The 26,227-nt window shown below is 52.3% G+C and overlaps 2 protein-coding genes across 2 annotated transcripts; both read right to left on the minus strand.

Moving 5' to 3' along the window:
- Positions 1-168: 168 nt before the first annotated feature.
- Positions 169-6,037, minus strand: LOC112877170 (flowering locus K homology domain-like). Its single transcript, XM_025941386.1, has 7 exons — positions 5,852-6,037; positions 4,907-5,219; positions 3,518-3,749; positions 2,468-2,619; positions 1,644-2,369; positions 1,349-1,540; positions 169-707 (listed from the first exon to the last, which is right to left on the minus strand). Exons 2-7 carry the CDS (start codon positions 5,207-5,209, stop codon positions 552-554), a joined length of 1,761 nt encoding a protein of 586 aa, XP_025797171.1. The 5' UTR covers positions 5,210-5,219; positions 5,852-6,037; the 3' UTR covers positions 169-551.
- Positions 6,038-15,500: 9,463 nt separating this feature from the next.
- On the minus strand, positions 15,501-24,954 carry LOC112872912 (translation initiation factor IF-2-like). Its single transcript, XM_025935940.1, has 4 exons — positions 24,801-24,954; positions 16,595-16,974; positions 16,068-16,484; positions 15,501-15,971 (listed from the first exon to the last, which is right to left on the minus strand). Exons 1-4 carry the CDS (start codon positions 24,952-24,954, stop codon positions 15,501-15,503), a joined length of 1,422 nt encoding a protein of 473 aa, XP_025791725.1.
- Positions 24,955-26,227: the final 1,273 nt, after the last annotated feature.

Here is a 26,227-nt window from a genome sequence, read left to right on the forward strand (position 1 = left end):
GATCCCTTCCCCCGGGTTTTCTCAGCATTAGTAGTAGGTGCCTTTTGTGCAGCACCGAGTAATCCTTGGCATTGTGGCAGTAGTAGCAACCAATATCCACACCCAAATAGCAAACGACTTTAGAGCAGCTAACCGAAACAAAGAATGGTGACGATGTCAAGGAGAAAAGATTAGTACGAATATGATCCATTGCAACGCAACAGTTCAAATTTAAAACATCTCAGAACACATCTTGTACTGTTACATCATCTGTGCCGAATCAACCAAAAATTCGCTTCCATGGACCATAAGCGCAGGCTCTAGCTTCTTTTTTCTCACCAACACCTCAGCCTCCAGTTTTTAAACCATGGAATGGATCAAGGCTACAAAACGGTCTACAAAAGAATCTAGATGAAATTATCAGCGTCAAAATTGGAACGGTATAATCATCTCAGGATAAACATCAAAACAACTTTCTGAATTTGCTGTATCGGTATTTCCTGTGTTGCCGGTATCAGGGTTTGGGTAGTATCTTTGCTGGTATGTGCAGAAACAAAACTTTTTGGGAGCTTTCAGTATATCATTTGCAGGCGCTGTTCTGGCAAAGTGACACTGCTTTTCTCAGTAGTAAGAATATTAGCAATGGGAGATCTGGATGCTGGCAAATATGATGGAATGAAGTCGAAACTATGACCAGGGGAGGCGGCAGCTGCTTCAGCCATAAAGTTCTAGAAAAGAAAACAATGATCAAGAAGTGAAAAGCCCATGTTTGTAACACAGATAACCATGAACAGAGTAATTATAAAGCATCGGCTTAAAACTAGTATTACAGAAAACAAGATGGTATGCAGAAGAAGTAAATTGGAGCCGCCACCATTTTACACTAATCACAAAGTAAGGAGTTGGCTCTTTCTTCGGCCAATATTAATGATAAACTGATGACCTGGTATTCTCGAATGGAATGCTTCGGCATCAAAGCTCTAGATATAAGTACAGATAACCTGATGCATTACTCCTTAAAAGGAAAAAGAAAGCACCACATCACCAGGATAGTAGCTATTAGCTTGTCTGCCGATGCACTTGGACTGATGTTGAGCATTTGAACAAAACCAGCAACACATTTGTGGCAGAAAGAGGCAGATTCTTACCCAACAGATGCCAATAGATTAAGAGGACTGAATGTAATTGACACTGAAAATAGGCATCCAACCAGGGGACAGAATTCTATGTTTTATATATGCAATCACAGAGGACTATAACCGGGAAATTTAATAAAATTGTTTGCTCAGCATAATAACCATGTAAAGTACTATCAAAACGATAATTAATATATTATCTTAGAAGACATATAAGAAATCTCTTAGAATACCTTAATCAGCTGTTCTGCAGTTAGAACATCTGTTGCAGCACTTCCAGTGATCTCAATAGACATTACGCTCTCCTCAGAATTGTTTATCAAAATGCTCGACCTGCTGGTACGACGAATGTACTCAATTCTTTCACCAGATGGGCCAATTACAGCTTCAGCATAGAATATTGGGACTTGCATCTTCTTCTTAACCTGTCAAACAACCCACCATCCCAAATAGATACTACCAATTTTAGCAGGACAATCATAACATGTGATCAAGCGTACAAATAAGACACCTTTGGTAACCACAGACCTGAGAAGCAACTGCTGCAGACCGACTGGTTGATGAAGGCGCAGCCTGATGTTGTGGTGCTTCTGGCCCATATGCAGATACACGACAGTGTAGAAGATTTTCCACAGTAGTTGGTGGACACATCCTGAAGGTTGGAGATGCTTCTCGTCCACATGCAGAAATACCAGAATTTGGAGGTAGTTCAGTAGCATCTGATGGTGACACCCTGGTTGGATGAGCTTCACTTAAATGTAAAGATTTTCCGAAGCGTGGATGTTTATTCATTTCATCTGATTGATATGTCTGTCTCCGTGGATGTGCTTGTTGTCCATACACAGATATAAGGGAGCGAACTCTTTCAACAGAAGCTGTTGGACTAATTGGAGTTGCATGCCATCCATGTATGAGGCTGCAGTGTGAATGTAATTCCATAGGAGCTGAATGATATGCCTCCATAGGTGAAGATGCTTCTGGCCAATATGCACTTCTAGCATGGTGTGGTGGTGTAACCGATCGATATTGCCTGAATGATGTAGATGTCTCCCATCTATGTTCAAATGTATCAGCATGTAGAACATTTTCGATAGGATGCCTGACCCTCGAATAGGAAGTGTCACTCCATGGTTCACAATGAAAATCTTCAGCACATACAGAGTGATAGCCTGGACTAACTGCGCGCACAGGGCCATCAGGATGGTCAATGTAGTGGCATAGAGGCATGTCCGTGTGTAATATTGGCATAGGGACCTGAAGGAGTCATCAAAATTAAATGTTGGCAAGGATAAAAATGTTCTCATCTCAGTATGCCTGTTAAGCAACTAATGTTCTAAAATTTGGCAGCTTACATGACGGTCAAACAATGGGATGACACTCCGATCAACTAGATACTTCCTCAGATGAGAAGCAACAAGCTTCAAAGCCTTATGCACTCCTGCAGGCAGTCCCCATATTTCAATAACCCTATCTTCTTCCAGTGCAACAGGCGGCAGGTCACCATCTAAACAGTTAAACCATGTAATGAATGAGGTACAGACTAAATAATACTTAAGGCTGGACTGACAACCCAGCAATACCAATTGCAAGAATAACACACTCAAACTGTCTGTCATGGTGCCTCCAGATGGACAAGATAGATTCTCATCTAGGCCAATAACAAGTTGAGACTTAAATTTAAATAATGCTGAACAAGTGAACACACTTTAATTCAAAGATGGATGAGGTAAAACCATGCTACTTCTAGTTCACAGGGGATGCATCATGTGATTTTTATGCAGTAACAATTGAAAATGTTTCTTTTCTGTTGTATTAATGAATCAAGAGCTGTCATTTCAGTGTTAAAGCTGATATTACTAGACAAAACTCCAAGAGATCAGTTGAAAAGTACGAAAAAAAATACATGAACAATTAAGGAGTTTAAAAGTTCCAGCACAGTTTGTACTTTACCAGAACTCTTTGAATGTGGGCCAATACTTTCTGACCATATATGACATATTGATACCTGACAACATATAGCACATATATGCATCACACACCATTGCTACAGCAACATTACATTTCAGAAGTGCATCGACAGTCTAATATTGATAGTTCAACCATGTTTGAGAAAAGATGCAATCATGCAAATTGCAATAGCAGGTGTACTTCTGTGATGAGAGAAAAGCACAATTTATGCTAGCATGAGCTTTAGCAGAGCAAGTTGGGCAGAAACAGGATTAACTGTTCTAATTTCATACTTCATTAGGTACAAAATCCTGTTGCTTGCAGCAGATTACTCATATTCTCACTAAGTCTGTGCAATCATCCATGCACTTCTACGACAATCACTGATATCAGCAGAAGGAAGAGTAGCGGGAAAATGAGCTGAGAGGTAGATGAAATCAAAGTAAGAAAGTTACCAAGGACACGGATATTGGTTTGAGAAGCTTGCATGATTGAACTTATCATTGCACCCTGCTCACCAATAAGGCTTGTTGCCTGTTCTCTTGGTGTAAGAATCCGTGTCACAATCGTACTATTGGATCCCACATCTAAATCATCATCTTTAATTGTTTGCTGATATACTCTTAGTAGTGCATCCATGGCCGGAGGTAATGGCTCATCAGGCTGCTCCTTTCCAAAAATGATTACCTTCCAAAAAGAAAGTGAGAGCAAGTTTTAGGACAACTCTTTACGTTGAACCAACACATGAAGGAATTTTGAATTGTCTTTATCAGCCAGCTCAGCAAAAATTTAACGGGAGATAAAGCTCTGTGATGGGTGTGGCATGAATTAAACAACTTTCAGAACAAGTGGCATGAAACGGATAATTATAAAAGCAATGGTAATTGAGACAGTGGCGTGAAATTTTCCAAACATAAATCAAGCTCTTCTTTTAAGAGCCATAGGAGTTGACAACAAAGGACACTAGAAAAGGAATATATGGTACAAGAATTGTTCCCACCAAGCCATAATATTTTGAAGAGTTTTTTATTATTATGATCAGCTGGTGGAATATTTGTCTTAGTAAGTGGCAGATGCTTTATAAGCTAAGCGGTTGTTCTCTTGTTTTGTTTCAAAATATTTCTATAAACCCTCAAAAACGAAACATTCTTCACTATATATCTTGTTTAGATTCATAGGATATCACGGATTAAAGGAGTTGCAGTTTTAGCAGTACTGCTCTAGCTCCTGGGTACTCGTGGAAAGCCATGTTGTTACAATAAGGAAATGAAACTGTACAATTTATAATAATTAACAGCACATCACAACATTAAGATAGTGGGTGGGTGTGTACTAGGGGCTCTTTATCCCCTTCTTCTATAATATAATGATACGCAGCTCTCCAGCGTGTTCGAGGAAAACTTTAAGATAGTGGGTTGACAATCTGTGCTGACAAAATACCCTTTCTTTGACCAGGATAAAGTGAAGTAAATATAGGATTCATGTGGGCTATACATTGATAGTTAGCCGAAGTTTGATGGGACCTACAAATTTAATGAAACAAAGATGCATTTTTATCTATTGTACTAACTAGTAACTAAGCCTGAAGGTGTTTATTACAAACAAATAGCAACAAGTTGTAATCGATCACATACAAGGATGAAAACCATTCTGGTTTTCAAAGGCCAATGAACATATTCTTTCCTAAAAGATAAAAGGGAAATATAATGCAGCCAAAAATACAAGAAATTGTATTATCCAATGAACAAGAAACATAAAGTCCTTAAGGTCCTGTTTGGAAACCAGGGAAATCCTAAATCAATTATAAGGTAAGGTTATTGTGCAGTGGACAACTTAGAACTTACAGCTTGCTCTGCCGCACAAAGATGGCCGCCTATAATTCGGACACAGGCTTTTGTTTCCTCACACAGTCTTCTAACCCTTTCACCTTTGTGGCCAATTATCGCACCGACTTTATGAGAAGGAATCAGCATCCTGAAGACACTGGTTCCAGGCCAACCAGGATACCTGTTTTCACCAGCAAAGGGGGTGGTACCACCAGAGTCTTCATCATCAACAGAGCCTTGTTTCAGGGGACTCTGCTCATGGGATTTGCCTGCCACTTTATGAACCTCTTGCTCCTTGGAACTTGACTGCATCTTAGCCATGCCACCAGCACTGAAGCACCAAAACATATAAACACAGGTCAAATCAACACCCAATAGAAACAATCAAATAATAATGATAATGGTGTTACATCTTAATGGTTAGGAGAAAGCAATAATGATGGGCAATGTTGAAGAATCAGAGCATTTCCACAGATACACAATAGAAACACACGCCGCAAGAACAATCAGGCTCGAAAATTGATTTCCCCCCAAATACAATACGAGTAATATTCGCACTCAAATGGCAGGCGCATATGCCAGCAATGTCTGATACTGATGCCAGGCAGCAGCCTTTCACCATCCAGACCATAATCTTAGTCCTACGCAAGCATCATACGAGCAGCAATCCGAAGAGATAAACCCAAAACTACGCCTAAGAATAAAAAGGAAGGGAAAAAAGTTCCAGAACCTTGCGATTAGATCAAGTCGACGCCGTTTCACACCCCCAAACGCTCAGGTCTACACCACGCTACCTCAATCCGACCCCATCATCCTTCCCCCAACCCTAGAAACGGAAGCGCAGCTCCTAGCGCCGAGCGCGGGGGCCGACGCCGCGCCGCCGCCCAACCCGACCAGAGGGCGTGATTCCCGGGACGCGCGCGCGCTCACGCCCGGGAGACAGGGTGCAGAGCTTATGCATACCTCTTCGCAGGAAGGGGGCCGGCTGGGCGGCGGAGGCTCGGAGCACACGGTGGAGACGGCAATGGCGGCGGCGACGACGAGTCGCGGCGCGGCGGAGCACGTGAGGGATCAAGGGGTTGGAGAGAGAGAGAAAGGGGTTTTAAAAGTTGGTGGAGAGCGTAGGGGTTTAGCGTAGCAGCAGCAGAGGAGGAGGAGAGGACCCGATTCACACCAGTCACCAGCGGCTGTTTGGGCCTTTTATGTGTTTACAGTGAGCTGGGCCGAAAGATGCTCATCGCTTTCGTGATTAGCTGGGTCCTCTTATTGGAACCTTGAGGGTTTGAACAATCCAGGCCCAGCAGCAGCCCACTTCTCTGTTTTTCTTATTTTTCTTTCATTTTGCTCTCCCACCTGATGACCTAAACCTCCCAACAGCTGAGGTAGTCTCCGTTAAAAAGACGCATATGTTGTCAGTTACTCTTAACTTTTTTTTAAGAACATGCACGCACGTATTTCATTAAGAAGAAAAAGAAGTAGTAACCTTTACATACTCGCCCCGATCAAACAAGACTAGCTATCTCCAGGAAGCACATGCGCGACCAGAGGGCTAACACAACAGTCACTCTAATTTCGCCGTGCTTTAAAAGATAGTGGATTTGTCCAGTATAAACAAATCATCATTCAATTCTATGACGGGAAATCATTTGTGTGTGTTTCAGCCCCCAAGTTGAAATTTATTGTGAATAATTAGGTGAGATGTGTGGAACCGAAGATCAATGTAGTGATGATGATGCTCTCATAGTTTTGCTAGGTTCTAAAAGAACATTTCAGCGAAGTTGTCTAAGGGTGCGTTTGGCAGAGCTCACGGAACTGATTCTCTGCTGAATCCAGCAGGAGCTCTGCCAAATAGTTTTTCGGGGAGAAGTAATTCCCCGCTGATACTGTGAAATGAACTAAGAAGTTGGAAGCTGAAAAAAATTAGTTTCTCCTGATTCTGTGAAATGATTCTCGATCCTGATTTTAAGAGTTTATGCTAGAGAATCAAAGAAAATTACTTTCAGCCACAGAATCACTTCTGTCAAAGAATCATCTCTTATAAAGAATCAAAATCAGGTTGAGCTCTAACAATCAGACCCTAAATCTTAAAAGCCAAGTTTAAGTCTTAAAAGATCAATGTAGTGTTGTGATAGGGGAGTCGTACATGAACTTGATCTCCCTGTCAATCGAAACGCCATACACTTAATTCTAGCCAAAGAATAGAAAATTGAAAATGAAAGGAAATTAGATGAAGAAATTGGATTTATTTCATGAATGGCGAAAAGGAGCCTCACAGAAAAACTCTTTTCCCTGCAGTTTCTCAAGTGCTAAGGGTCATCACTAGGTTTTAGAAATATCTTTCAGTAAAGTTATTCAAGTGGGGCAAAGCTACCACACCCCCCCCCACCGCTGCTGCGTCGCCCTCCCCTCCACCCCCCAGGATGCCTCCAGTGGCCGGGCGGGTGGCGGCGGCGGCCTGGCTGAGCCACTTCAGCTCAGCTCGTCCCTTTCCCACCTCCCCTTTCTCTTTTCCCAGCTCCAAACGCTAGGTTGTCTTCCCCGGCTCCATTCTTGGCCGCCAGCGACCGAATCCGCTTGCCCCATCGCCAGATCTGGCAGCCCTCTCTCACCGGAGGTGCTTGGCTGCTGGGAGGGACACCCGCTCCATCGCCGGCGCCGGTTTGGGTGCGCGAGGCCCCGGGACCGTCGGCCTCTAGGGTGCGTCGCCAAGGGGGCGCTCCCGACCCTCCCCTCGCTGGTGCCGACCCCCGCATCTCCTACAGCTAGTGGCTGCCTCCGTCAGCGGGGTCGCCGCTACTCCAGGCCCTCGTTCGATGTTGTGCCAACGGTCACGACAGAGCCGGCCTCTCCAAGAAGAGGATGCATCTTCTGTGCCTGCGTGTACTACATTTTCTTCCTCTCCACCATGATATGCTCCTTGTGCCGTTGCTACCAGGTTGCATTGGTCGTCTAATACTTCGTGTCGGTACATACAGACAGGGGTACCTCCTGCTAGGGTGTCCAGGCCCTTAGCGTCTACAATCCGTAATCTCCCCCTCGCCCTCTGGGTGACGTGGCATATGGCCCGGGCCTGACAGCTGGGACCACGGTCTCCGGGCCTTCCTCGAGCTTTGAGAGGTCCGGGGCCTCCGCACACCGAGGAGGGCAGGCGAGCTCTCGGGTAGCCCCCGCGGACCCGGACTCCCCAGGGGGTCCGGGGACGCCGCGTGTGATGGCCGGACCATCACGGGCCTGACCGCTTCAACCGGCCACGGAGGCCCGGACCCCCCTCCCTCCAGGACTGTTTCCAAGGCGGCGCGTCGTATCACCGTGCACAGTGCGCGGACTGTGTACAGTCCCATCACGGCGCTGCGTGCGTGATGATGGCCTATAATAGGCGAGCCAAGGCGTGCGCTGCGACAGTGCGCACGCAACGGGTCAGCGCTGTTTTTACCGCCTGATAGGAGGTTACATCCCAACAGTGACAGCACGGCTTCGCTGTTAGGCAACACTAACATCGGACACTGTGCAAGACAAGGTTGTACACGGCCATATCCTGACTATGGATACGCGCATCAACTTCCCGATAGAGAAGACTACGGAGAGGAGCTGGAGATGAAGATCTCCACATCTCTCATAGAGCAGGCTCCTGTTGGCCGGACCCACCTGTCAGGGCCTCGCACAGTGTAAGCACTCCCCTTAGGCTATAAAAGGGAGAGTGTACTCGTTAGAAAGGGAGGTTCACACACACACGTTCACGCTGCTCTCTGTTCAGGCTTGCATTGTCAATACAACACTAAAGTGGACGTAGGGTATTACGCTCCGGCGGCCCGAACCACTCTAAATCTTCGTGTCCTTCCTGCGTTCATCTGCCCACCGATCGAGCGCTCCTAAGTCTCCTCCAAACCCATCCTTAACTAGGTTTAGGCGGGTGCTTTCCGCCACCCGGCTGGAGAATTCCTCCGATATTTGGCGCGCCAGGCAGGGGGCCTTAGGTTTGGTTTGCGCTCGGTCGATCTTCACGACCTCAATGGCGCAGGAAGATGGTCACAATGACCTCCTGTTGGGTGAGGAGGTGGCGTCTACGACGCCACATGTTTCCCGTCGTCCAACGTCCAGGGCAGCGCGAGCAGCTCTGCAACGCGCTCCGGCGCGGGCGTCGGTGGCCCAATCGGTGCCCGCACTGAATGGGCCACTCATGGCGGCCAGGGAGTTGCTCCGCAACCCCCCTGGTGAAGCGGCCTCACCCGACGCACTGAGGCAATGGCGTGACGACGTCGACCGCCTCCTCAACCTGGCACAGGCTTCCCCGTGTTCTGCGGGGGGGGTCTGCCCCCAGGCAACGCCGTCATCAGGGTGGCGCATCCGGCTCTGTGCACTCACCATCAGTGAGGAGTGCACGGACCGAAGATCTCCGGGCGGAGCTCAACCGCAGACGTGCGGGAGAGGATGCCCGAGTGTCCATCGAGCGGGCGCGTGGTCACCGGCTTAGTATCGAGGGTCGCGACCTCGATGCCGAATTCGCTGCGGTGGTTCCGGCCCCGCAGGCACCTGCCCAGGCGCCAGTGTCTGGGGTGGGCTGCGCCGCGCTCGCAGACCACCTTCGCGCGGTTGCCTGGCCATCCAAGTTTCGGCCACACCTGCCGGAAAAGTACGACGGGTCCTCCAACCCGTCAGAATTCCTGCAGGTCTACATCACCGCCATTACGGCGGCTGGAGGTAACGACGCCGTCATGGCAAGTTACTTCCATGTAGCCTTGACCGGGCTAGCCCGGACCTGGCTCATGAACCTTACCCCGGGATCTATCCGATCCTGGGGTGAGCTGTGCGCACAGTTCACGGCAAACTTTGCCAGTGCGTATCAGCAGCACGGTGTGGAGGCCCACCTCCACGCTGTGAGGCAGCAACCCGGAGAAACCCTCCGGGCCTTCATCTCCCGCTTCACCAAGGTACGTGGAACGATTCCGCATATCTTCGACGCGTCTATTATCACGGCTTTCCGACAGGGGGTCCATGATGAGAAGATGCTGGAGAAGCTGGCGACCTACCAGGTGGAAACCGTCCCCACCTTGTGCGCTCTGGCGGACAAATGTGCCAGGGCTGCAGAGGGCCGTGCATGGCACTCTGCAACCCAAGCAGGACCCGCTCAGATGAGCGGGCCCAGTGTCGCTGCCCCTGGCAGCGGCAAGAAAAAGATCAAGAAGAACCGTGGCTTCGACAAGTCACAGATCGGGGGCCCGGCTGTTGCAGCAGCAACGACCGGGGACCAGAACCTCCGCGGCAAGCGCCCACGACAACAGCGCACCGACCCCGGGTCGTGCCCTATCCATCCTGGGGCTCGCCACAGCGCCACTGAGTGCCGCGAGATCTAGAAGCTCGCGGAGCGCCTCAGCAAGAGGCGTGACCAAGCCTCCAGGGAAGGCTCCTCCCCTCCGCGGCGGTCTGGGAAGGAGAAGGTCTCCGACGCCGACGCAGCCGCGACGGAGAGAGAACTGGGGTATCAAACCCCCAACAAAGACCTTAAGGGTCTCTTCCACCAGTCTGACTCCGAGTCCGGTGGTGACGAGCGTCGTAAGAAGCTGTACGTGATGTACGGCGGCAGCTCGGAGCTCATCGCCCGGCGGGACGTCAAGACCCTCCGCCGAGAGGTCCTCTCGGTGAAACCGGCGATGCCGAAGGCGGCACCGCACCAGCGGTGGAAGAACACCACCATCTCCTTCGGGCCGTCGGACTGCCCGGAGAATATGGCGGGAGCTGGTGTGCTGCCGCTTGTCACGGCACCCACCATCTCCAACGTCCGCCTTCACCATGTGCTGATTGACGGAGGCGCCGGCCTCAGCGTCATCAGCTATGCAGCGTTCAAACACCTGCAGATCCCGGAGTCCAAGCTGGCTCCTTCGCGCCCATTCTCCGGAGTGGGCCCTGACCCGGTTTACCCGGTAGGGACCATCACCCTACCGGTTACATTTGGGACCGAGGACAACTTTCGCACCGAGAACGTGCAGTTCGAGGTTGCGGAGGTTAACCTTCCCTTCAACGCCATCATTGGCAGACCGGCCCTGTACCGGTTCATGGCCATTGCCCATTACGGGTATTTGGTCCTGAAGATGCCTTCTCCAGCAGGCGTCCTCACCGTCCAGAGCGACCGGGCCGCTGCTGTAGTGGCGGTCGAAAAGCTCCACGCGCTGGCAACAGGACTCGCCCCTACAGCTGGCGCCCAGGGGTCCGACCCCTCGACCTCACGTGCCAAGGCTCTGCCCAAGGCGCCGAAGGTCCGACCGTCTGACACGGACGATGTTCCCGTGAAGACCGTCCAGGTCGGAGCGGAGGCCACCCAGACCACCCGCATTGGTGGCAATCTGGGAGAGAAATAGGAAAGCACGCTCATCGTCTTCCTCCAGGCAAATGTTGACGTGTTCGCCTGGGAACCGTCACAGATGCCCGGGATCCCTAGGGAGGTGATTGAGCACCATCTGAAGATCCACCCCGACGCCGGGCCGGTCCGGCAGAAGCCACGCAAGCAGTCCATCGAGCGGCAAAACTTCATCCGTGAAGAGGTCCGCAAACTGCTACAGGCTGGTTTCATCGAGGAGGTCTACCACCCAGTGTGGTTGGCCAACCCTGTCGTGGTCCCGAAGGCAAACGGGAAGCTTCGGATGTGCATCTACTACACCAATCTTAATAAGGCATGTCCAAAAGACCCCTATCCACTTCCGCGTATAGATCAAATTGTAGACTCCACCTCCGGGTATGATTTGCTGTCCTTCATAGATGCCTATTCTGGTTTTCACCAAATCAAAATGGCTAGTGATGATAGGAAGCACACTGCTTTTGTAACAGTGGATGGTCTTTATTGTTATATTGTGATGCCTTATGGATTGCTTAATGCTCTGCCCACCTTTGCTCGTGCAATGAACATCACTTTAGGTGATTTGGTTAGAGATATAGTTGAGGTGTATGTTGATGACATCGTTGTCAAAACAAGAGAGTCACATTCCCTATTAGAAAATTTAGCTCAAGTCTTCGACAAGTTACGAGCGACCTCCACCAAGCTTAACCCCGAGAAATGCGTCTTCGCCGTATCGGCGGGGAAGCTCCTTGGTTTCCTCGTCTCCTACCGGGGGATCGAGGCCAACCCAGATAAGGTCCGGGCGATCGAGGCAATGAGGCCCCCTGCGCGCCTCAAGGACGTCCAGAGGTTAACGGGGTCTCTCGCAGCCCTCAGCCGCTTCATCTCGAGGCTGGCGGAGAGGGCACTTCCCTTCTTCAAACTGATGAGGGGGTCCGGTCCATTCACATGGACTGAAGAGGCAGAGAATGCCTTCCAAGAGATGAAGCAGTACCTCACCTCCTTGCCGGTCCTGGTTGCACCGGACCCGGGTGAGACACTATTTCTTTATCTCGCAGCGACAGCCGAAGTGATCAGCATGGTCCTGGTCACCGAGAGGTCCGAGCATCTCCCGCAGGAGGCCCCCGCGGACCCCCCTACGGGAGAAGGAGGTCCGGCCTCCACCACTCCGGCAACCGGCCCTACTTCGGAGGGTTCGGCCGGGTTCCGACCCGGAGAAGCACCAAGCAACATGGGGCCCGACGGGTCCCCAGCACAAGCTGAAGGATCCAGTCCGCCTGGCAGAGTCAGGACCGTCCAGAAACCGGTTTACTACGTCAGCGAGGTCCTTCATGAGGCAAAGGCCAGGTATCCTGAGACGCATAAACTTCTTTATGCTATACTTGTAGCGTCCAGGAAACTCCGCCACTACTTCCAAGCCCACAAGATTGTGGTGGTTACCTCCTACCCATTGAGGGCCATCCTCCACAATTCCAACGCCACTGGCAACATCGCCAAGTGGGCAGCTGAGCTCGCTGGATTCCAACTCGATTTCCAGCCCCACCACGCCATCAAGAGTCAGGTCCTAGCTGACTTCGTGGCGGAGTGGACACCAGCTCCAAGCGTCCTAAGGGGTCCAGACCATGAGTCGAACCCCCCACAACTGGAATTCAGGGCCCCGGCGTTCACCGGACCCCACTGGACCCTCTTCTTTGACGGGTCCGCCCGCAGCAAGGAGGCAGGGGCTGGCGTGGTCCTCATCGACCCACATGGCGAGCAATTGAAGTACATGGTGCGCCTCGATTTTGAGGCCACCAACAACATGGCGGAGTATGAGGCCTTAATATTTGGGCTCACGACGGCTCTGTCCCTGGGGGTCCGGGAGCTCCTAGTCAAAGGTGACTCCCAACTCGTCATCAGGCAAGTCCGGGGGAGTGTTGCTGCAACAGCCCCCAGCTCGCGGCCTACCTCATTCATGTGAAGAGGCTGGAGAAGGACTTCGATGTGCTGGAACTGCAACATGTTCCACGCGAAGGCAATTCAGCAGCTGATGCCCTCTCCGCGAGCGCATCGACTCAGGCACCCGTGCCTGAGGGCGTCTTTTAGAGACGTCTGCTGAAGTCTTCCGCCCAGCCTGCCGACCTGGGCGAAGGGGGTCGGACTACCACCTCGAAGCTAGCGGTCCCGGCAGTGTTCCATCCGTGGAGCCCGTCAAGGGTCGTGTGCTCCCTTGAGGGTCCCGAAGACCTCAGGGAACCACGCCCAGTTTCTCAGAAAGGTCCCGATGCATGGATCTCTAAGGTCTGGGACTACCTGAAAGATAATTACCTTCCTGAAGACCATGCATCTGCTGAGCGTATTGTCCGAATGGCTAAGAGGTACACAGTGGTAGAAGGGGATCTCTACCGCCGTGGCGCCAACGACGTCCTCATGCGGTGCATCACCCAGGAAGAGGGCCGCGACTTGCTTGCGGAGATCCATGGAGGCGAGTGTGGAAGTCATTCCTCATCCCGCACGCTGGTCGGTAAAGCCTTCCGGCATGGCTTTTACTGGCCGACAGCGCTCCAGGATGCAGCTGAGTTGGTAAGGTCCTGCAAAGCGTGCCAGTTCCATGCAAAGCAGATACACACTCCAGCTCAAGCGCTGCAGATGATTCCTCCCTCTTGGCCCTTTGCCGTGTGGGGGTTAGATATCCTGGGACCTTTCCCTAGGGCCGTCGGCGGGTACCGATACCTCTACGTCGCCATTGACAAATTCACCAAATGGCCGGAGGCAACCCTAGTAGTCAACATCACCAAGGCGTCAGCAACCGCTTTTCTCAGGTCAATTGTGTGCCGGTTCGGGGTCCCGAACCGGGTCATCACCGACAATGGGACTCAGTTCACGAGCCAATACTTCCAGGAGTACTGTGAAGACATTGGCATCCAGCTCTGTTTCGCCTCAGTGGCGCATCCCAGGAGCAATGGCCAAGTTGAGAGGGCCAACGCTGAGATCCTCAGAGGACTCAAGATCTGGACCTACTGCGATCTTGAGAAACATGGCGCAAGGTGGATTGATGAGCTTCCGAGTGTGCTGTGGGGAAACCGGACCACACCCAGCCGGGCAACAGGGGAAACCCCTTTCTTCCTGATCTACGGGGCCGAAGCGTGCCTTCCCCCGGAGATCACTGTGGGCTCTCTACGAGTCCAGTCTTTTGATGAGGATTTGCAGGAACAGCAGCGCCGCCAAGACGTGGACCTCGTCGACGAGCGCAGATGGCGTGCAGCAGTCCGAAACGCACGGTACAACCAAGCGCTCCGGCGCTACCACCAACGATTCGTGCGTAGTAGGGAGCTCCAGGTCGGGGACCTAGTTCTAAGACGAATCCTAAACCGAGAGGGCATGCACAAGCTCTCCCCCAGTTGGGAGGGGCCCTTCAAGGTAACAAAGGTGTGCCGACCCGGGTCTGTTCGTCTGGCTGCGGAGGATGGAATGCAACTACCCAATCCATGGAACATTGAGCACCTCCGTAAGTTCTATCCCTAGGACCTAGTTGAGAGGAAATTTTTCCTTTGTAATTGATAGTATCACAGTGCGGACCAGGGCGGTGGAGGTCCGTCCTCGTAAACCCGGCCCCTGGCATACATCGCACAATCCTTCTGTACCAATTGATTAAGGAAAAATTTACTTCTCAGTATGTCCTTGAAGTCCATGCGATTCTATCTTTCTTTGCTCCTTGTTACGCTAACCCCCATGTGTTTTTCGCGTCTATGTCGTGCCCAAGGCCCTTCTTAAGTTGCTACGCTATGTCTCTGCCCGGGACCTCTGTTTCACAGGAGCAAAGGAAACGGACCCCTGGGGACTGGCTTCAGTGAGACGTACTCGCCCTTTGCTGGGGTCCAAGGTTGTGTAGTCGCTTAGCCTGGTTCCGTACCCTAAGCCTACATGCCCTGCCCTCCTAGGGTGAGTACCGTTGTACCTCGAACCATGGACCCGGGGGCCGGGACCCCTTTTAATCCCCGAACATAGGTCCTAGAGCTCCGACTCGCTATGCAACTTAGGAGGCTTTCGCTGGCCAGACCGGGAACCCGTGGGGACGTCTACTAAGCGTCGATCCTAAGTCATGTGCAGGACCTCGGTTCTATGGCAGCTAGCCCCGACCTATCGCGACTACCTCCCAGGGGGCCACGGGACCTCGATGTGCTCAACCGGGAAAACAGCTAAGTTTCTCACGAAGAATAGACGCATGAAATATTTGAACGCATCACTAATAATATGTACAACATTACGAAGTTATGTTACAAAAATAACTAAAAGATACTGGTACTACTGCTCTGGTGCTCCGGAGGTACTCCCACTTTCTGCAGGTTCGGGACGACGCCGGAGGCGGGCCGCGACCATGTCCACTATCTCCAGGACCCCTTCTCGCGCGGCGGCCGCTGTTGTCCGGAGGGGTCCGACCAAGACTGGAGTCAGTTGGATAGCGGGGTCGTGGCTCCGGAAGCTGGTGAGGATGTACTCTGCTGTTCCCCGGGCAACTTCTCGCCCTTCTGTCTCCAGGAGGTCCTGTATGCCGGCCTCCACGTCCCGCAGCCGCGCGGCGGTGGAGTCCAGAACCTGGAGGGCGGTGCCAAGTGGCGAAGGAGCCTCTGACACCCGGATGGGGTTGGCACCGAGCGCTTCCAGCAGAGGGTTCACAACGCCCACCCATCTTGCGATTCGGCCGACGCTGGCGCTTCGCTCCGCCAGGATCTCCTCCACTTTGGCCTCCCTCGCCCGGAGGGCCGCCTCCCGCTCCTGGAGCCTCCGTGTCCCGGCTGCCAGCTCCTCCTCCACGGCCTCCTCCCGTGCCTGGAGCCTCCTGGTCCCGGCTGCCAGCTCTGCCTCCACGGCCTCTTCCCGCTTCTGGAGCTCTTGGAGCCGGGCCATCTCCTCCGCTTCGCGGGCGGCCAGCCTCTCTTCTTTCTTCGCCGCGGCTGCCACCAGCGCGGCGACAGAGGCCTCATGCGCCTCGACCGCTGCCAACGCCTTCCTGACCTGGTCGGCCAGCTCCAGGGCGGTCCGCTCCCTATCCGTTGCCGCCTGCATCCTCTCCTCCGCCGCGATGTGCCGCTTAAGGGCTTCCACTTCCCATTGGCGCGCTGCCGCCTCCCGATCGCGAGCCTCTTGCAGTTGTTCTTGCAGGAGCTCGCGCTCCAACAGGAGCTTGGCGCGCTCGTCGGCGTGGCGGGCGGTGGCGGGCTTGATGCGGTCCCCTAGGTGGTGCTCCCAGTCAGAGAGCCGGAGGTCCTCCGCCTCCAGCTTCTCCCACTCCCGGCGCATGCCAGCCTCCAGCTCCTGCAGGACTTGCTGGCATTTGGCTATGAGTCGGGGAGGGGGATCTCCACTGGGCTCGGGAGGAGGCGCCTTCCCAGCACCACCTCCAGTTCCTCCTCCTCCGTCGGTGGTGCGGCGGTGCTGGCGGTGCTGGCGGCCTCAGCAGCCTCCGGTGCCGCTACCTCCGGCTCCGCAGCCTCCGGCACTGCTGCCTCCGCTGTGGCGGCGGCCCCCTCTGTTGCTGGCTCAGCTGGAGGGGGCCCAGCCTCGGCGCTTGGTACTGCTGCCGTTGTCGCGGTCGCCGCAGTGGGACTGGCGGCCCCCTCCTCTTGGGGGGCGGCTTTGGGTTGTGGCGGTGTGGTGGCCTCAGCCTCCGGACCCCTGGGACTGGAGACTCCTGGTGCTGACCCCGGCAGAGGGCCTGTTGGGGCTGACGCCGAGGACTCCGGCACTGGCTGGGGGCCGGGTCCCCCAGTTGGAGCATCTGAAAATTGGGGCCTGCCGTACCACCGTTATGGACAAGGCCCAGAAGCTAAGAGGGATAATGAAAAAACTCTTAGAAGACCGCTTACGTGTAGTCGTACCACTCCCATCTGCCCCGGGCTGCACGGGGGGCCTTCCTCCCTGCTGAAGACCCCTCGGACCTCTGGCGGGTGTCCCCGGCCACCGGCGCTTTTGGTGGCGGTGGAGGGGTCTGTGGCCTGGGCTCGGTCGGAGGTGGTGGTGTCGCCGGATGCCGTGCTGGCGGTGGTGGTGGAGGAGTCTGCTGCCTCGGAGGAGCTCTGCTCTGCTCCTCCACCCCCGCCGTCCTCTGGCGCTTGGCTGCCGGCTCCCCCACCAAGGAGCCGTCGCCACGCGGGAGCCTTCGGAAATCACTCCCTTCAGCTTGACTGCTTCGCGTGGGTGCCACCCCTTGAGCCTCGCCACTCTCTTTGGCCGGGGCAGCACCCGCATCGACCTTCTCCCGGTGCTCCGGCACCGGCACCCTCTCCTTTCCCTTCCCACTGGGGGCCGGGCCTCTGGGATTTGGCCCCCCGAGACCTCCGCCGGTACGCTGCTGGCGGTCCGGTGCGGTGCCAGGGATCTGGAGCCCACGGTTGGGGTCGCCTCCCAGTTGCCGGACCGCCAGGCCGCCCTCGTCCAAAGTCGGCATCGACGCCAGGACCGATGTCCGCAACGCTTGGTCCTCGCACAGGGCCTTAACCCCGCTCGGGAGGACCAGGGACTCTGGGATGAACGCCTCACCGGTCATCGCCCGGAGCGCCGCCTCCAGCTCCGTCCTGGTGAAGTCGCCGCCTGGCCCGCGCGCGATCCTGCAGCAGTCATTTAGCCCCGTGCACACGTAGGCCATCCGGGACTGCTGCTGCAGGGGGCGATTCGCCGCTTCAAGAAGTCACCCAGCACCATCATGGATGTCAGGCCGCTCCTCGCCAGCTTCTTGATCCGGTCCAGGACCGGGTCAAGCTCCACTGGGATCGTCGGCCTGGCCTTCCAGGTGCTCCGGTCACTTTGGGGGGCCTCCGTTGGCAGCTCCAGGTGGTCGTGGGGGTCGGTCACCGCGATGACCCAACCTTCGCGCCAGTCCTCCCACTTGGAGCTGGAGAAGGCGCCAATGTAGGAGCCCGCCATCCCGTGCCGGAGCTGGAAGTAGTAAGCACCGATCTCACTGTGCTTAGCCTTTCCAGTTCCGACCAGGGCGTAGAAGTGTTTGAAGATGGTGGTGCAGGGGCGCACCCCCACGAACATCTCCAGGAGGATGGAGTGGGGAGTGAGATGATGAAGTTGAAGGCCGAACTCCTCTAGGAGCAGGAGGAAGAAGGAGGAGAGCGGAGGGACCAACCCGCACATAATGTACAAGTTGAAGAGAACAAACTCCCCGGCAGCAAGGTCATCGAGGGGAATCCTGCCGGCCCTGATCTTCCCGGCCAACGCCGGTGTGGTCCATCCAAGAAGACGCCACACTGAGTCCAGCTGAGCCTGGCTCTGGAAGCGACGCGGGAAGGGAAGTGAGGACATGGCGACGGCAAAGAGATCACGAGGGATGGATCGCAAAGGGGCAGGGAAGAGAAGGAAGCTGAGCACAAGGAAACAGATCGCAAGAAAGGATGCGGAGATGAAGAGGCGCTACAGCGTCTGTTGATGGCAAGAGCGAAAAGGTAGTCGTTCCCTTCGGCGCCTACCTTTTATGCGAAAAGCTGTTCCCTACTTGCGCTCCACGGCGACTGGGAAGAAGTCGAACGGTTGCCTGCACTTGCCTCCCCTCCACTCACGCCCTATGACCGGTGGGCCCGGGCCCACCAGTCAGCAGCGTGGGTGCTGAAGGATCGAGGGAGAGGCGGAATCCGAACCGCCCGAGCCGCATGACGGGCTCGAATAAGACAAGAATCTGAACCGTCTGACGCGCACGGTGTGCGTGGAGGACGGGCCCCTCGGGGATCCCGCTATGGGCGAAAGGACGTCCGTGCCCTTACCCGGCGGAAACGAACTGTCCACCCGGCACGATGCTGGGATTTGGCCCCACCTGCGGGTTCGTCCCGCTCCCGAGGTGGGCCCGGGGGCCTCTGTCGGTACATACAAACAGGGGTACCTCCTGCTAGAGTGTCCAGGCCCTTGGCGTCTACAATCCGTAATCTCCCCCTCGCCCTCTGGGTGACGTGGCATACGGCCCGGGCCTGACAGCTGGGACCACGGTCTCCGGGCCTTCCTCGAGCTTTGAGAGGTCCGGGGCCTCCGCACACCGAGGAGGGCAGGCGGGCTCTCGGGTAGCCCCCGTGGACCCGGACTCCCCAGGGGGTCCGGGACCGCCGCGTGTGATGGCCGGACCATCACGGGCCTGACCGCTTCAACCGGCCACGGAGGCCCGGACCCCCCTCCCTCCAGGGAGGGGTCCGGTGCCGCAACGTGCCGCCCCTGCAGGGGAGCAGGGCTGGCCCTGCCGTGTGCCTACGGCTAGAGGCCCTTCGCGGGTCTCCAGCCCACCTACCAGCGTTTAATGCGGTAGCTGGGCCGGGCGCGCCCAAGTCAAAAAGGGCGGCCTGCCACTGACACACAGGGCAGGCAGGCTGACACCACGGTAGCCCGCCTGTTTCCAAGGCGGCGCGTCGTATCACCGTGCACAGTGCGCGGACTGTGTACAGTCCCGTCACGGCGCTGCGTGCGTGATGATGGCCTGTAATAGGCGAGCCAAGGCGTGCGCTGCGACAGTGCGCACGCAACGGGTCAGCGCTGTTTTCACCGCCTGACAGGAGGTTACATCCCAACAGTGACAGCACGGCTTCGCTGTTAGGCAACACTGACACCGGACACTGTGCAAGATAAGGCTGTACACGGCCATATCCTGACTATGGATACGCGCATCAACTTCCCGATAGAGAAGACTACGGAGAGGAGCTGGAGATGAAGATCTCCACATCTCTCATAGAGCAGGCTCCTGTTGGCCGGGCCCACCTGTCAGGGCCCCGCACAGTATAAGCACTCCCCTTAGGCTATAAAAGGGAGAGTGTACTCGTTAGAAAGGGAGGTTCACACACACGCGTTCACGTTGCTCTCCGTTCAGGCTTGCATAGTCAATACAACACTAAAGTGGACGTAGGGTATTACGCTCCGGCGGCCCGAACCACTCTAAATCTTCGTGTCCTTCCTGCGTTCATCTGCCCACCGATCGAGCGCTCCTAAGTCTCCTCCAAACCCATCCTTAACTAGGTTTAGGCGGGTGCTTTCCGCCACCCGGCTGGAGAATTCCTCCAACAGGTACGGTCTTGAAAAAAAAGTGGGATAAAGCTAAGGTAGACTTATTCGAGACCGGGAAGTACAATTTCTTTGATCTCCCCGTCAATAGAAAGCTGAAACCCTCAAAAGCCTGATAGTGAAGTTCTGCCATGGTCTACTCACCAAAAGAGGGAAACAGAAACAAATTAAGCAATCGTTTTCTGAGATAAAAAAATACAAATTAGGTGAAGAAAAGAAATCATTCATGTAAAATGGCAACAAATAAAGAGCAGAGCAAATACTATTTTAATTTCTAAACCGCTTGTAATCCACATTCTCAGAAAAAAGGCTCTTTTGCTGTAGCATAGCGCCTCACGGCCAGTAGTTTCTTCAGCGCTAAGCTTGGAATCAAAACAGCCAGGCAACGCAATGCAAAGCTAAGATGAATAAAGAACCCCTTTGGCCTTTGCTGGCGAATAAAAATCATCAACTGATGTCAGGGTCAAGCACTCCTGAAAGAACAAACTATCTTACCAATCCTTTTTCCTCCAGCGACCCAATATTATGCTTAATCATAGCCAAGAATAAGCGTAATGATGGCTTAGTCATCTTCAATGGACTAATTGACCTTTCTGCCACAAATTTTTCAGTTTAGTTGACTATCAACCAACCGCCGCCACGCCCCGCCCCCCCCCCCCCCCCCCGGCGGAATCTTGGCGCCACGTTTTTGCATAACCATCATAGCTGAGCATATATTACCCATGATTGCGATTTGCGACTGAATGTATATATGCCCATATTAAAATCCATGACCATGACTGAATGTCTCAATCCCCTGACATAAATCCTCTTTGACACTGCATTGTGATGTGCAGGCAACAAAGATTTGGTTTCTGCAGGCGCTACCTGCAAGGTGTAGTGTGAAAGTAGCAAAGAAGCTAAGCAGGAAAGGGGCTTGCTTGTGGACTTGACGCCATTGCCCGCCACAAGGCAGCATCATTTGATGCAGGCAGCAGGCAGCTTGTATAAAGAAAACTCCGTCCTCTTCCTCCTCCGTCCCCTCGCGATCGTCTTGTTGAGGGGAATGTCGTCTGGCGCGAGACCGGCCGGACAACGGGCGGCGTGGGCTGCCGTCGCCTCGGACGGTCTCGGACCAGGCTTCATTCCCCCCAACGGCTCCATTCGTCGCCGGAGTCGGGAAGAAGACGGTGCTGCAGTGCTGCCGATCTGAAGTCTGAACCTGTATTGGGGAAAGACCATGTCCATGTGCTGTCTCCTTGTTTGCAGTAAGTGTTTTCCTTCTTCTTTCTCGAACAACTTTCGTTTTTTCTTTGATTGTAGCTTCCAGTGGCTTAATGTTTGCAAATCGAACGCGGTTTTCCACCACCAATTGGCCGGGTTCACCTTCTATCAACAATGGCGCTCTGTACCTTGCAGCTAGCATTGTTTCAGATCAAATACTGTTCTTGAGGAGGAATGCGCAGTCTAGAACTTCAGACCCCGCATCCTCTCTAGCTACCGGTTTCAGTCATAACTTCGACATTTTAGTTTTTTCTACCGTGGTTACGGCAGTAATTAACTAACCATGGGTAGGTAATTAACGGACCAGCACAGACTATATATGATCACTATCTACTGGCCGGGCATAGTAGATTGGTTAATTTTGAGGCCGTGGGGCCACCGCGTGGCCTGATCTGCATCGGTTCCCGTGTCGTCGTCGTTACGAATCTTTCCGATCATGGAAAGATGGCTTCCAAGACTGCTTCGTCAGTCGCCTACACGAGCGCTTGTCAAGACCCAGCTAGCGTGCGTGCACGGACCACAGTTGAAGCTGCTGGCTGGCGCTGCCGACAGATGCATGCATGGGAGCGACAACACAGGCAACCATCAATCGCCAATGTGCAGTATCTGTAGCTACTCATAGTGCATAGGAGTAGGTATTAGCCAAGGCCCAAGGGAGTAAATAATAGAATTTGTGCAGTCACAAATTCACAATGTGTTAATACTTCATTTTGACTTATACACAATGTATATTTTGTAGTTAATTTGAACATAGGAAAACAATGACATATGTATTAGATATTTCCTTCATATTGCACTCAATAACTATTTCTAATAAACTTTTGGTGGTCAACATAGCATCATGTTGATTTTGAAAGGTCCAAATTATACTTATGTTGGGTCAATTGAAAGAGCTCCACTTTTGGAAGGTATACATTCGTACAGGATCGATCTAGACATTGTTGAGTGATAAAAGCGTAAACTGTTAGCGCTACCTAACAACGGCTTCTTTTCTTTGGCTCATCATCAACCTGCTCTGGAAGACTGAAAGTTCATGCAAAGCTTGAGTGGCCCGACCTTGACACTGTTCGGGTGCCCATGCACATGCTTTTGGTTGGTGTCTGATGGCATGAGCCCATGCCATTTTTCTGACTCCATGATTGTAGCAGAACACCGAGTCAAAACTCGTCACCATTCCGTGGGAGATAATGACTTTATCCCTGATCTAATCAATAAGTATGTTTTGGATAGGAGTACTTTTTGATGGTGCTATGTGCTATATATGCATCTCCATGTGTGAGCCATCATTTCATAAAGCTTCATCATCCTAATTGGTTGGTTGGGACTTAGGTCGTCTTAGTTTTTCAACTTCCAAGTTTGAGAAGCAACAGAACATGTCTATCAGATCACTACCACAGCTTCGTACACATACGTTCCTAAGAACAGCGTCTAGCGCAACTCGTCCCCACCACATTCTCATCTATGTGTACATGGACACTCCTAATGAGCACATCACCGTGGCACATCACCTTTTGGGGCCGTTTGGCCGGGCTTCGGAGAGTCCTGACAGCAGCACTATACTGTTAGAGGAGCCGGAGCCGGTGGAGCCACAATTTATACCTCCACCTGTTCCTCGTTTGTCTATGAGAGGGAGGAGAAAAGAGAGGAACCGGAGCTCTCCCAAACAGGTTCAAAATACTGGCTCAAAAGCTTGTTGAGGCGTTCGTACACAAACACAGTGGAGTATATTTGAACCACACCACACCTGCATAAGGATTCCAATTTCCAACCCAATAGCCCACAACTAGTCATCTACCTTAATAAGGGGTGGTAAAGAGTCTAAAATTCTAACCTATATAATCTAAGAGTTGGGCCTTAAAAGGACCGGACTCTAATCTAATACAATTTTAACTTAAAATATATAAAAATATATAAGATCCAAGTTGGATTGTGAAGAAAGTATTAGAACTATAATCACTATAGTTACCACCCCGCATATACTCCGGACACCGGACAGCTCTTCCGCACGCAAGATACAAGCACTGTAGTCGCCACGAGAAGCATCACGTTCACCCTGAACAAGCGAGCTAATGATTTCTCGGTATCACATATTTTTACAGACTACCCTGATCTCATGGGCATGGTCATCCGAGCTATCCTTATGTTCACCTGCGCAATCAATTTATCCCTCCGGGCTATCTTTTCTTCCATCAGAGCAATCACTTCATCCTCCGAGCTATCTCTTCCAGTTCCAGCACACTCTCCGTGATGCCTGTGTTTCCAGGGTATATTTAAAATGCAAATTCCGGAATGCGTAGCGCGGAGAGAGAGAGAGACCATAGATGCTCCGTGGCTAGCGTACAGTAGAGATTAAGAATACTGTCGTATTTATACTGCTCTCCACATTGAGGGCACTGGAAAGATGGATATAGATTGAGCTACCCCATGCGCGTATGCACTATGAATTACCGATACTTCAATATTTCGATACTCCGGTACTCTCTCTATATTTCCATTATATCGTTTTTCAAACTCCCGTATCCCGTATCGGTGATACATAGTGTATGCATATAGCTAAACCGAGAAATCATTATGATGATGCCCTGACAGATAATGTGGGCACCCAGGGCTGCAGCAGGTGTTGTGCCCGTGCGGCCTCCCCTCCGCCCCGGCAAACCCCTCCTCGTTGTCGTAAACGTTGAGGCCATAGCCGCCGGCAAACACCGCCTCCTCGTCGCCGCCACCTTCTTGTTGGGACCACCACCGGGCAAATGGCATGGTTAGTACTGGTCGGGCTAACCGGTACTAAATGGAGTGCCGTTTAGTACCGGTCGCTGGTTTGCACACGCGCATCGTTGTAAGTCACGGGAATTTTTCACGCGTAAATGCGCGTGCGTGATCGTGAGGATTCGAACCCACGACCTCCGGCCTCGCGCGTAGCTTTCTTACCATCCCACCTATGCATCACATGTAACTAGGTGGGAGATGCATTTCTCTTAAAGTAACCTATGGAGGACCATTTAGCACAGGACCAAGACACCGGGCATACTAAATATCACCATTTAGTACCAGGTGGTATCATTGACCGGTACTAAATGACCGCGCCATTTTAGTACCGGGCTAAAACACCATCCGGCACTAAAATGCGATATTTAGTACCAGTCGGTGTCTTGACCCATACTAAAATAGTTTCGGAGGATTTCAAATTTGGACCCGGTACTAAGAGAACTCCGGAATAATTTTAGTACCGGATAAAAATTAACGTACTGACCGAAGGGTCGAAAGCTCATTTTCGTAGCAGTGGGCAGTCCCCTACCCCACCTGCTGCTGCTGCTCCGGGGACCTCCACCAGGTGGGCCGCCGGCGGGGCTCCCCACGGTGGCATCTCCGGCCGCGGCGCGCCGACGCGGAACCCTTGTCGCCCCTCCATTTCAGAGTCAGAGCCGCCGGCCTCCCGGACCGGCAGGGCCGACATGGAAAGGAAGCCATAGTGGCCACGGTGGCGTGTGGAGTGTTAACCGATGACTGAAACAATAGTGTCGCAGACGCTCCGTCGCTCCGACTTCCGGATGCAGTGTTGGGCCGAGGCCGGATCTATTCCGGGCCGGAAAATCACTTGAGGGTTCCATCCAGGCTCCAGTGTGGTGGCAGGCCCGTGTAGCAGAAACTGACTTGTATGAACAAACATCACACACAGACGCCAAACATGGCCCTTGTGAGCGCAGAAATTCAGTTGCCAGTCAATACAGCAGGCAGCAACGGTCCTCCATCTCTAGCTCGATGCAGACTGACAGGTCCGTTTCATAAAACAGCAATCTCAATACTGTACTGTTGGCGGCCGTGAGCGATCATCACATGCATGACCATGGCACTAGCACATACCAGACAGGTACCACCACGACCCCTAACGTTCATCACACCCAAATACTACTCATCAGCTCACCAAGTACCTACACCTAGATCGATCACATCAACAAGGCCACGGTAACACACAACGCCATGTCACTGTTATTTTAAAATATAGGTATATACCTCGTCTCTTAGGCTATCTCCGACCGTCGTTCTCTATATACTTCTTTATATCATTCATTTACAGAATTCTCTACAAGATTCTCTCCTCTATATCTCATTTCTCTAAATCTCGTTCTCTATACATTAAACCCTATATTAGAAACGTATTTTGTTCCAAATTTTTGTACGTACGTATTTATCATACCTCAAATGCTATGTACATATTTTATTTTTATTTAATTCAGTGTTTAAAACGTAAAGAAAAAATAGAGAAAAGGAGAGAGAATCTCTATATATAGAGAAAACCTGTAGCGTTCTCTATTTTAGAGGACCATTTAGAGAACGCTGCTGGAGCAATAGAGAACGGAATCTTCTCTATATATAGAGTAGAAAACGGTTTAGAGAGCACCGTTGAAGACAGCCTTAAAAAACAACAATATCATTAACAACGAACATGCAGTGACGATCACATCAACAAGTCATTCAGGAAGATAAAAAACAAAGCTATCAGCACTGCTAGTCTGTTACATACAGGTCTTCAGTAAGGCTGACCACGACAGACAATGACCAGACTGGTACAAAGGGCCTGTTTAGTTCCGGTGTAAAGGCAAAAAGGCAAAATGCAAAATTGCATGCGTAAAACTTTACACCTTTTTGCATTTACAGGTGTTTAGATAGCCAGGTTTTTGCATTCTTGTGCATAGATGAACAGCAACGTTAGATGAACGGCGGGGGAG

This window comes from Panicum hallii, chromosome 9 (assembly GCF_002211085.1).
Source record: "Panicum hallii strain FIL2 chromosome 9, PHallii_v3.1, whole genome shotgun sequence".
Classification (NCBI taxonomy): Eukaryota; Viridiplantae; Streptophyta; class Magnoliopsida; order Poales; family Poaceae; genus Panicum; species Panicum hallii.